Source organism: Megascapheus bottae, chromosome 21 (assembly GCF_031878675.1).
Source record: "Megascapheus bottae isolate mThoBot1 chromosome 21, mThoBot2.hap1, whole genome shotgun sequence".
Classification (NCBI taxonomy): domain Eukaryota; kingdom Metazoa; phylum Chordata; class Mammalia; order Rodentia; family Geomyidae; genus Megascapheus; species Megascapheus bottae.
This window is the reverse complement of record NC_143529.1, coordinates 16,205,099-16,218,179: the sequence shown is the minus strand read 5'-3', so window position 1 is coordinate 16,218,179 and position 13,081 is coordinate 16,205,099. Positions and strand designations below refer to the sequence as shown.

The 13,081-nt window shown below is 36.4% G+C and overlaps 1 protein-coding gene across 5 annotated transcripts in view; it reads right to left on the bottom strand.

Moving 5' to 3' along the window:
- The window catches only part of Creb1 (cAMP responsive element binding protein 1), a 52,278-nt gene that overhangs the window by 31,185 nt on the left and 8,012 nt on the right, over positions 1-13,081 (bottom strand). For all 5 annotated transcript variants that reach the window (XR_016539140.1, XR_016539141.1, XM_090354690.1 and 2 more), the window contains exon 2: positions 5,682-5,803. Coding sequence is in view for 3 of the 5 variants with exons in the window: in XM_090354690.1 (XP_090210816.1) it covers positions 5,682-5,795 (114 nt within the window). In the remaining 2 variants the exon portion in view is untranslated. The remainder of the gene's footprint in view (positions 1-5,681; positions 5,804-13,081) is intronic.

The following is a 13,081-nucleotide window of genomic DNA, read 5'->3' as shown; positions in this document are numbered from 1 at the left end:
AAAAAAATTGAGGCGAACCGGGCCTGGTGGCTCATGCCTTTACTCCTAGCTACTCAGGAGCCTAAGATCTGAGGGTGGAGGTTCAAACCCAGCCCAGGCAATAAAGAATGTGAAAATTATCCCCAATTAATCTCTAGAAAACAGGAAGTGGTGCTGTGGCTCAAAGGGCAGGGTTGTAGCCTTGAGCTGAAGAGCCCAGGGACAGGGCCCAGGCCCAGAGTTCAAGCCCCATGATCGATAAAAAATAAATAAAAACCAAGGCAGAGATGATAATACTGACAGTGACAAAGATTAATATAGATTATACATAGTATAATAACTCAGTATTATTCAGAAGTAGTTCAGCACTACTAGTAACAGTGTGTTACTGTATGATTAGAAAATAAAAAGAAACAGAAGTGGGAAGGGACCGAATCAACTAGTAAAAAAAAAAAGTGTATATCACATTACATTAAAGAACTTATATATTTTATTTATTTTTTGCCAGTCCTGGGCTTGGGCTCAGGAGCCTGAGCACTGTCCTTGGACTTTCTCAAGGCTAGAGCTCTACCACTTGAGCCTCAATACCAGTTCCTGTTTTCTAGAGATTAATTGGAGATAATTCTCATATGTACTCAGCAGGCCCTTAAACATTTTACTCTGGAGTTTGGGGCAAAGATCTCCACCAAAGATAGTCTTTGGCACAATGATTAAAACCAATGCTTTTTTTTTTGTCAGTCACGGGTCTTGAACTCTGGACCTGGGTACTGTTCCTGAGGTCTTCAGCTCAATGCAAGTGCCCCACCACTTGAGCCATAGCTCCAATTCTTAAAACCAAGACTTTCTATCTTTGGATAGTTAGAAAGCTTTCCAAACCTTCCCTTATTAATCATATACTCTTTGACCTCTTTCAAGCCTTTCTTAGTTTTAACTCGTTTTCAAAACTACCTGTATTAGTCCTGGACTACCTGCCTCAGAGACAAAGGGTACCTGTCTGGAAATTCACAATCTAAGAGGAATAGAGAATACTTTCCCCTAATTTATAAAGTAGAGATACACAAGTAGAAAATAACTTTAAAATTTTTTTTGTAATTCTACTACTATAACTAGTCTTACATTTTTGTTGTAGCTTATCTGGGTTCTGTTATTGTTTTGTTTGGGGCCATAGGAAGGTTTGAAATCAGGGTTATGTGCTTGTTAGAAAATAACTCATCATTTGAGCCACACCACCAGTCCATCAAGTTCTTTTTCAAGCAATAAAGGGACACAGAGTTTTATATTACCATAGTCATTGTATCCTTAACTTTATTATACTTTCCATATTAATAATAGTACTATTTCATGGCTTTACATAATGGTTTAATAATCCCCATTATTAAATACTTAGGTTTTCAAATTTGCAAAAAAACCATAATGATCATCCTCTACCCTTTTTCTTTGGTCTGTTATGGGGTTTGAACTTGAGGCCTGTCTCTGAGCTCTTTAGCTCAAGGCTACCACCCTAGCCCTTGGCCTGGGCATTGTCCCTAAGCTCTACAGCTCAAGGATACCACCCTATCTCTGGAGCAGCAGAACTTCTGGTCATTAATTGGAGGTAAGATCTCCCATTCTTTAGTGCCAGGGCCAGATCTGATGGCTTTGAACCACAATCCTAATATCTCAGTGCCCAGGGTAGCTAGGATTATAGGTGTGAGCCACCAATAATCCTTCTACCTTTTTCATCTAAAATTTTATGTTCTCCTAGTTGAAGAATTTCTACTTTAAGTTATAAAAGTAAAATATAGTTATCATACTTATATTGACTTAACCAAAATGAGAATTATGACAGGCAATTAAGCCAAAAATGTATGATTTAAGGAACTTGGATGAGTAAGTAAAGAAAAACAAACTATTTTACTAAGCCAAAAATGTATGATTTAAGAAACTTGGATTACGGGTCTAAGAAATGAGAAAGGGTCTCAATGTTTGTGAAGTAATGCACCTTATATCTGGTGAATATAATGTAGCCCTTTTATTAATTACAATAAGAAAATATATGGAAAAAAAGAAACTTAATTAGTAGGTAAAGAAAAGCTATTTTATTAGAGAATAAAAGGAACTGAACATTTATGAATGAGAACACATACAGCTTTCTTAAAAATCCACATTTAATGTCCAGGAGTTTAGCCTACTGGTAAAGTGCTTACCTAACACGCACAAGGACCCAGGTTCGATTTCTCGACAACCACATACATAGAAAAAAGCCAGAGATGGTGCTGTGGCTCAAGTGTTAGAGCTCTAGCCTTGAGAAAGCCCAAGGACAGTGCCTAGCCCTGAGTTCAAGGTCCAGACTGGTCAAAAAAAAAAATCCACATCTGATTACTGCATTCCACTGTTAATGGTTTCAATGCTAGAATACTGTTTGATAATGGAAGGTGAGCATATGCATATTCATTTTGTTCCTAACTTAATCCTCATAAACTTTACAAAATCAATTTTAATTTTATAGGTATAATCATGTAAATACAGGAGAACAGGAAAGTGGTAACATCAGTAGAATTTTGGAGGCTGAAAATGAATGCATGGTAATGATAGAAGATAAATAAATGGTAATGAATTGGAAAGAATCCAGAGGCCAACTCATCAGCTTCAGGCAGGGAAAGACTGATGTGAGCCATTAAAATCAAAGGTCCCAGAAACACCTCTAGGAGGCAGACTGAAAAGGAAGGGTGGTTGAAAGCTCTTTTAAAAACATCTGAATCCTCTCTCCCATTCTTCCCAACAGAAGAACAAATAGTCTACCTCACTCACAGAAAAATGGAAATTTACTTTGGAGCTAGGGTTTCTTCACTGCCTCATACCAGGAAATGCTGGAGTGGCTCCATCCCTGTTCTTTCATTTGTCTCTTAGGACTTTCCCTCCCTGGAAGCAAGGCATCAGTGGAAGTTCTGGGCCACCAGAACTTCAAGAGGAAGATCAAAGAGATAGTAACAACAGCAGCAGCACCATCACCCTACACTGATGTTAGGGTTCATAATTGAACATATTCACACAGCATCCAAATATAGCTTCTTAGATCCCTTTACATTTATATTATCTCCTCTATATTTTTGGGTTTTATTGTTTTTGGTTTTTTGGTTTTATATTTTGGTGATTGGTTGTGGGGCTTGAACTCTGGGTCTGAGCACTGACCCTGAGCTCTTCAGCTAAAGGCTACCTCCCTATTCGTCAAGCCTCAGCTCCACTTCCCATTTTCTAGAGGTTAACTGGAGATGAGTCTCTCTCTCTCTCTCTCTCTTTTTTTTTTTTGGTGGGTCATGGAGCTTGAATTCCGCCTGGGTGCTATCCCTGAGCTTTTCAGCTCCAGGCTATCATCCTACCTCTGGGCCTGGGGGTTGTCCCAGAGCTGTTCAGCTCAAGGCTACCATCCTACCATTGAGCCAAGCCCCACTTCCTGTTTTCTAGAGGTTAATTGGAGATAAGAGTTTTGGAGATAAGAGTTAATTGGAGATAAGGGTCCTTTTGTGCCTAGGCTGGCTTTGAAACTTGATCCTCAGATCTCAGCCTCTTAAGTAGCTAGGATTACAGGTGTGAGCTACTGCACCTGGCTCCATTTCAGATTTTCAGTTGGTTGGAGATGACAGTCTCACAGACTTTTGTGCCTGGGCTGGCTCTGAACCATGATCTTCAGATCTCAGATTCCTGAGTAGCTAGGATTACAGGCATTAGGCACCCAGCATCTGGCTCTCTCCCCTATTTTAACCCTAAAGAGACAATCATCCAACATTTGAGAAAAGTCTATAACTCAAAAGATGAGAATCAAAACAAATGAGTCAGGGAGAAAGAAATATGAAAAAAATTTATATGAGAAGAAACTTGAAAGAGTCTAATATTCTCAAACACAAAATAATATCATTTCTTTCTGAAACACAAGATGTTACTAAAACCTAAAGGGACTACTCAAAAAATAAATGGAACTCTTAAAAATATGACAGCAGAGGGCCGGGAGTTTGGCCTAGTGGTTAAAGTGCTTGCCTAGCATGCACGAAGACTCGGGTTCGATTCCTTGGTACCACATACATACAAAAAAAAGCCGGAAGCGGTGCTGAGGCTCAAGTGGTAAAGCTCTAGCTTTGAGAAAGTCCAAGAACAGTGCTCAGACCCTGAGCTCAAGCCCAGGACTGGCAAAAAAAAAAAAAAAAATGACAGCAGAAATAAAATTCAAGATGAGTTGGAATCTATCAATCAAGGAAGGGTCGGGAGTTTGACCTACTGGTAAGAGTGCTTGCCTAGCATGCATGAAGACCCAGGTTCAATTCCTTGGGACCACTTACATACAAAAAAGCCAGAAGTGGTGCTGTGGCTAAAGTGGTAGAGCTCTAGCCTTGAAAAAACCCAAGGACAGTGAGCCTAACCCCAGAATTGGCAAAAAAAAAAAAAGTCAAGGAAAACTTGAAAATGAGAGCAAAAAATGAAAAGGAGATAAGAGATGAGAAAAAGAGAAAAACAGATTTAGAGATATAAATACCATTTGTATTACAAGGATCCTATGGAGAAATGAAAGGAGAAAAATTTCCACAACTGAAGGTATGTTTCTACTATAAAAGGCTATTGAATAAACGCAGAAAACAAGTTCAATCTGTCTCTTGAATTACTGTGATGAAAGAGATTGTAAGGTACCACAGATGCAAAATAAGGAATTTAGTCTAAAAAAACTGAATAAACTGTGAATCAATGCTTCCAAAATTTATGACAAAAAATCCTTTACATGAAGAATTCTTTACCTAGTTAAACATTCTTAAAACAAACAAACTATTGCATCCATTTGCCTTTCTGAATTAAGAACACCAAGTCAACAATAAAATGTCACTAGGCAAAAAGAAATTCCAGGATGACTCTATATAGCAAACTGACGTAACACTGTGATCACACATGGAGGTATGTTGAGGACTTATCACCAAGAAGACTGTTATCACCGTTCATTTTACTGTAGGGTAGAATGTTTGGGTGAGTCCAGATTCCCATTTGTTTATCTTGAAAGCATAAGACTAAATCCTGACTTATCTCTAAATGTATTCAGTTCTATTATTCCTGGGTACTGGAAGTAGAATGTTAATGGGAGAACACACAGAGCAACCTACTCCTTCTGACTGTATTCTGGGTGGAATTTCAGTATCAGGCCCAGATTTTAGCTCAGCTAGACAACTTCTACCCTGACTAGTTCTTGCTCAATGACTTTCCTAGAAGCTCTTAAACTCTTAGAAAAAGTGCAGCTAGATATAGCAGATTCTTCTAGGATTATTTTCTCTTTGGAGCCTTCATCCTGAAGAGGAAATACTACATTTTTACCAAATGAATTTATATTTCCTATTTATTTTTATATTAGCCATATGTTCAATTATATTCAGGTAGAGGTCTAAATAAAGGAAAAAGACATGAGAACGAGAAGATTCAGAGACTCCTTAAAGATAGGATGTTTAAAGCAAAGATAAAATAATTACTTCTGGATCATGTAACTGCCAAGTATTGTATTAGCAGTTAATGATGTTTATTATGTTACTAAATTAATAACTACCTTTTCTAAACACAGACTAAAGTGACTAAGATTCTGATAACCTGGGAATGTTCCTACTCATGCAGTATCCCTCTGTAGCCCTAAACTTTCTTGGAAACATATTCCTCTTGGAAGAGACACAGATTGGAATCTCTTCATATATTTATACCTGGGCTAATGTGGCAATCTGTGGCTGGGCTTGAACTGTCATTTGTTGGTTTTCAGCTTCTGTTACAGCTGCATCTCCACTCTGCTGGTTCTCTGCTCCAGATTCCATGGTCATTTAGTTACCTACAATCATATGGAAGAATGTTACAAGCACTACAGTGCTTTGTATTTTTCTGACTTGAAAGGAAAATTTCAAGTTATAAATAGGTTTATTTGGTGGTTAGGTTAGGTAATGCATTTAAGAATCTAGTTAAATACAATGTTGCTGAATTATTACCAAACTTATCTAAAACAAAACAAAACCCCTTTTCCTTTGGCTGCATTTCCCAAATGAGTTATTATTATATCTGGAAACAAAAGGGATTCTTCTTTCCCATAAATCCCCAGTACTAACAAGAGAAGAAGGGTGACAGCAAAAAAAATTATGATTTTTCTAAATTTTATCAATCAGGTATAGAATGAGAATAGCAGAAAATGTGCCAATACTGGTTTCATATTTTCTATTAAGATATTTTCTCTGGGAAAAGAAACAAAGAAATTTTAAGTTATTGCTTACTTGAAGGAGCCCAGGTTTCAAGAGTCCAACTTGTGAGTCATTAAGGTAGGAAGGTGGACTAAATGGACACAGAGGCAGATTAAAAGTTCCAAGTACTGAAAAAGGTATGGACTCTTCAGCATTTGTAGTATATAGCAACCTACTACATTTCATCAGAGGGAAATATATTACCTTTCAAAATATAATTATAATATTCTAGATAAGTTAGTATGAGCTTAGTAAACATGTTGGATGATCTGGTACTGCAGGGATGCAAAAGGAAGTGGAGAGCAGTCCATACCACAAATGTTACATGGAGGTTGTGTGAGATTTTCTAGGACAATAATCTTCCCGATAGGATATTAAAAAGGGAACTAAATTATAGTGTATCATTCAGGACCCAGCATATCACCAGGAAAAACAATTTATTATGAAGGAATAACCGTGAATAACACAAAAATTCGCATGTTTTTCCAGAATATATTGTATTTATTTTAAAACTCTGAAATTGCTAATCAAAATTGACACTGATCCTTATGTGGTCATTACATACAACAACACAGTACATCTTACTTTCACAGTGATCCACAAGAGTTTACAACAGCTAAAAACAGAAGTGAAAATATCTGAGAAAATGCATACTTTAGAAATAAATACCAGAATTATAAATAAAGGAAAGGTGAACATACTTAACATCATTATTGAAATTATTCATAAAGTCCCAAGATTCTGGGGAAAGTAACTGTCACAATACTGTAAACACTCAGAAACTTTTATTACTAACTATTTTACAAAGATTTGGTACAATGGTATTTACTATAGATTTTCTTTAAAATATCAAAGAGAGAGAAAGAGGGAGAGGGCTGGCATGTCATATCAATCTAGACACCAGGGTCATATCCAGTCACAGATTAATTATTAGAATCATAAACATAACTACAGACATAAAAATATATGGGATAATACTCAATAGACATAGTGTTATATAGATTGAGATGTATCTATGACATACAAACCCTCAGCTTAATTTTAATTATGTTCTAAAATCTATGTGTCAGCGATTGTATATAGAGAATCCCTTCTTGAATACTTGTTTGTTAAACATGGCATTTGAAATATGATGTAAAAATCAATGTTAATAAAATTTTTAAAAATTATTACAATCAATATTCGTATTTCCTGAAGTACTCTGAAAATTGTTTTTCAGTAAATAATGAAAGCTTTTAAGGGAATATTAAAACGGGATAATTTTTAAAAATCAAATACATAAAAACTCAGAATGTTCAATGAATATGAAGTCTGGAACATTAGAAACAATGCATCCAGGAAGTTACTTTAATATGTAAGATGGTTTAATGCTTTGCAATTTTATTTCTTTAGAAATTTACAATCCTTTTGGGCATTTTCACAATTTACCTCTAAATATTAAGGTAGGACTAATTATTTGAATACTGTGATTTTGTAACAAATTTCAAGTAATACCATGCTCAGAAAATGAATTAAAAACATCATTTTGCTATCATGGTCTTCAAAATCCTATTTCTTAATATGGAAAGTTAAAGAAAGTGAAGTGATTCAGTAGTGTTAAACACCTACTCTTGAGAGAAATAATCATCTGTAAGTAGCTGGGGAAGAAGGCCTAATACTTTATGGAAAGCGATTGGACAATTTTTTTTTCAATTTTCTCATCTGAAAAACAAAAGGGATAGATTAAAAAAGTGTCTTCCAATTTTAAATCCTCTGATTCTAGGAACTCAGACCACAAAAGATGTTACACACATATATAATTATACAGGCCACATAATAAAAAAAATAATATGGTAAATAAAACTATTTCATAGTAAAGGACATAAATTCACAGAGAAAAGACACAGTAAAAATCAGCTGGGAGCGTAACCTAGTGCTCACCTAGCATGCATGAAGCCCTGGGTTCAAATCCCTTGGTACTACAAACACAGAAAAAGGCAGAAATGGTACTGTGGCTCAAGAGGCAGAGTGCTAGCCTTGCACAAAAAGTGTCCGAAGGCAATGCCCAAGCCCTGAGTTCAAACCCCAGGACTGGCAAAAAAAAAAAAAAAAAAAGAAAGAAAGAAAAAAGTCATTCGCCAAGCCTTACCATTTATATATATAATATATATTATACATATATACATATACAAATACATATACACATAAATCATCATGAAAATACAATGACAGAACTTCAAACATTATTTCTAATGAAGCATCTTCAACCTCCCCACCCCCAACAAGTCATGAGGCTTGAATTCAGCCTAGGCACAGTCTCTGAGCGCTCTCTGATCACTTTGAGCCACAGCTCTACTTCTGGTTTTCTGGTGATTAATAGGAGACAAAAGTCTCACATACTTTCCTGCCTAATGGCTGGCTTTGAACCATAATCCTCACCTCTCGGCCTCCTGAGAGCTAGAATTACAGGTGTGAACCACCAGCACCTGGCAGTCATTATTTCTTATTCATTATATTGCTCTGGTCATAGTTATCGTGTAGTTATTATCTACATCATACCTTTCCCTTTTACTAATGATGTTTCCCAATAGTAAAGGGCTGTAACTCTTTTGTGCACTATCTATAGTAAAGATAGTGGCAAATACTAAAAAGCTGAAGATTTATTTTAGGCAAACACTAAAGTGTTAAATGATGCTCCCATGACAGGTCAGTAGAGAAGGAGAATTCAAAGAGGCATCAGGAGTGAATACAAAACCAAGAAATTTAAAGAGTAATTTTTCTGGTAAGAAAAAGTCTATAAGCAAACACTTGAACTAGCCTTCAAAGAAATGTAGGAAGTCAGTAGCTGGTACCCAACTTGTATAGAAAGAAGGAAAAGAAGCCAGTAACACATACAAGGATTATTCCACAGCAACAGGCACCATGTCATACGAATGGTACTAGATGGGTGCTGGTGGCTGACGCCTGTCATCCTAGATACTCAGGAGGCAGACCTCTAAAGGATAAGGATTCAAAGCTAGTTTGAGAGACCCCCATCTCAAATCAAACAGCAAAAACACTAGATTTGGGGGGTTGGCTTAAGTAGCAGAATGCCAGCTGTGAGTGAGCAAGCAAATTGAGTGAGTATGAGTATGGAGTTCAAGCCTGGTAACAAAGAAAAAGATACTGCTTAATAGGAATTATTGGATTTTAAAAATGAAAGGTGCTTTGCTTTCATTTATGTAGCAAAAAATCAAGGGATATTTAATGACAACTAAATAATCCACTTTATTAGCACCTCTTACCAATGGTAAAGTCTTAAATTTTATCAACCACAATATAAGATTAAAGTGCTTTAATAGATTACTGTATATACTGAATAGTTACTGTAGTTCAGCCATTGTTCAAGCTACTGGAAATAGTGTTTACAGAATGCATATTCTAGAGTATAGGAAAAAGTAAACAAGAATTTTAACATATGAGATGGTGAGAAATGTGTAGAAAAAAAGCTCAGGAAGAAACGTACTCATTACCTTACTTGTAACTGTAACCCTGCTGATATCACTCTCACAAAAAAATAAAATTTAATTTAAAAAATGAAAAAAATGACTATTTTAGTAATAAAAATTTATTAAACACCTATGAAGGAAAAATACTGAATTGGGGACAAATTCTGGTGCCATGATATCCCTATCCTCCTAATTTAACACAATCTTTGATCAAAGAACAAATTAAAGCCCAAAGAAAGCATGGATAGCCAGTCTTGGTAACTACCCGATGCAAAAGGCTGCCTATCTTCACTTTGTTCTATACCCTAACATACTTTGACTCTGATGTGCCTCAATCTTTGCAATCCTCAATATTCTAGTTCTTAAGTTTATGAAAAATTTATCTTCTATACAACCTAATGCATTTTTTCAGTCTCCTAAGTCTTGGACAAAATTAATTCTGTTTAGAATGAAAAGTAAGTATGCAAAGAAATGACTGAATTTGAACTGAAGAATATTGTATTCATATCTAATGAAACATTCCAGGTTTTTTAGAATGGGAATAACCTCAATTAGAAATGAGAAAGACAAAAAAAAAAACAAAAAACCTTTCCTTTACATGACAGATGACTTCTACTCCTGAATCCTCCCCAATACAAAATTCCAGGAATTTAAGGAAATTACATAAACAGAACTCTAGTTACCTTAGCAAAGGGCATATTTGGACACATCATCTAGAAACTCAATGATATATATGTTGTTACAAATTTATTAACTAAAAATATTCTGCAGTTTACCCACAAACTTTAACATGTAATTCATTAATGTTCTCCAGAGTTAATTTGTACCTGTAAATGCTTAAAAGCAGTGTTAACATAGCCTTTTTTTTTGGCCAGTCCTGGTACATGAACTCAGGGCCTGAGCACTGTTCTTGGACTTTCTCAAGGCTAGAGCTCTACCACTTGAGCTACAGCACCACTTCTGGCTTTTTCGGGTGCATGTGGTACCGAGGAATTGAACCCAGGTGCATGCTAGGCAAGCACTCTAAGATTAGGCCAAACTCCCGGCCCCAACATAGCCTAGCCTTTTATCTTTTATGCTTTCAACCTTTTATTTTCTAAACTGGTACCAATTAATTAGAAAAATTTCAGGCCAGGAGCTGGTGCCTTACACCTTGAATCCTAGCTACTCAGAAGAGGATTGTGTTTCAAAGCCAGCCCAGGCATAAAGTCTGTTAAGACTCTCATTTCCAATCAACTACCAGAAAACCTTAAGTGGTTTGGTGGTTCGGAATGGTAGAACACCAGTCTTGAGCAAGAACTCAGCAACAGCACCCAACCCCAAGTTCAAACAAACAAATCCTGCGGCTACACTGGGTTTGTTTCCCAAGAACCAAAAACCACCCTTTTTTTCCTAATTTTCGTCTAAGTTCCTTCCTAATGTTAACCCTGATATTTGTCATTTATCTTGTGTGTCCAACCTAAGAAAACGTAAAGATGTAATCAATATTGGAAATTTAGCAATGCTCTCAGTTTCTGATGCCATTAATGGTCTAAGAATGTTAAATACAACTGACTAGATAGGAAAAAGAAACATTCAATGTTGTATGTGTACACAAACACACACCTGAACTGAAAACTATCTAACCATAACTATAAACTTTAGATTACACTGATCTTATTTTAACAAAATGGGGTTAGATAAATGAGCCAGAGTAGTCAATATGATCAAATAAAATAAGCTACTATCTACCACACTAAATTCTGAGTTTCTGGAAATTTTCTTGGATATTCCTACTCAGGTCTTTTGTCATTAAACAGAACAATTCAGTATGTCAGTTTCTAGTTTAAATATTAATGAAGGCAAGAGAAGTCATAATGAATACAAAGTTAAACATGACAAATAATGAAAAAATACGTATGTATAAATTCTATTAGTAGTAATATTAAGTATCACCAGCACCACTAAAAGAGGAACAGCCTATAGCAAAATAAAGTTTTTGCAATCTTATTTAATAAAATAAATTCACTACTTTTTTATTGGATTTAACTCAGAGAAACTAATGTCATCTGTTGAAAGTTTGTCTTTAAAAAGCAGCACGCTTTTTATTAAAGTTCTTAAAAAATATTTAACAGAGAAAAATGTCATGTGGTTGATGTAAACACTGCATAATTTACAAGTCATTCCCAAATATGTGCCCAAGTCTGTAGTAATTTCAACAAGAAATGCTTAGAACTTTTTCAAATCAAGGCACTTGTTTCCTATTTTTAAAAGGAATTGGCAAAATTTACTTGCCCTGTTTCCTTTCAGGTAAGAGTACTAATGGCTCTGAAACAGGCTTTTATGTGCCTGGTCACAAGATACAGTGTTGCTTATCAAAACAGCAACCATGACTATGCACTATCTTGTGTGACAACATTTTTATCCTATCTCTTCCTACCTTTCCAACATCCACTTAATATGTTCAGATTTTTTTGTGGAAAATGGGCCTTGTACTCTGGGCCTGGGTGCTGTCCCTAAGCTCTTCAGCTCAAGGCTACCACCCTATCCCTTGAGCCTCAGCCTCACGTCCCCTTTTCTTAGTGGTTAATTGGAGATAAGAGTCTCCTGCTCTTTACTTGCCAGGGCTGGCTTTGAACTGTGATCCCCAGATCTCAGCCTCCTGAATAGCTAGTATTACAGATGTGAGCCACCATGCTGCGCCCGGCTCCCAGCTTTTTAGACTTTGAACTTTTCAAAGAAATGATTCAATTCAAAGATATATGTATAGGGCCAGGAGTTTGGCCTAGTGGCAGGTGCTTGCCTAGCATGCAAGACCGGGGTTTGACTCCTCAGTACCACATACATAGAAAAAGAAAAAAAAAAGCCAGAAGTGGTGCTGAGGCTCAAATGGTAGAGCTCTAGCCTTGAGAAAGTCCAAGGACAGGGCTCAGGCCCTGAGCCCAAGCCCAGGACTGGCCAAAAAAGAGATATATGTATATGTGAAGTTCTACTACAGTGGATTTCTTTTGTTTTTGTCCTGGGGTTTGGGCTCTGTCCTTCAGCTTCTTTGCTCAAGGCTAGTGTTCTACCACTTGAGCTACAATTCCATTTCAAGCTTTTGGTAGTTAATAAAAGGTAAGAGAATCTCATGCACTTTCCAACTTGGGATGGCTGCAAACCCTTATACCTCAGCCAGGATTAAGGCATGAGCCCCCAGAACCAGGCTCTATGTGGATTTTAAAGCCAATGTTAAACAATAAATAGGATTATATGTCATGTACATACTTCTATTAAAAGCAATGTTTATCTCACAAGAGAATAAAACTGCCCTCAAATTTAAGTACTGCTAGCCAGGCATGGTGGCTCAAGCCTGTAATCCTAACTACTCAGGAGGCTGAGATCTGAGGACCACAGTTCAAAGCCAGCCCGGGCACAAAAGAACCTAAGACT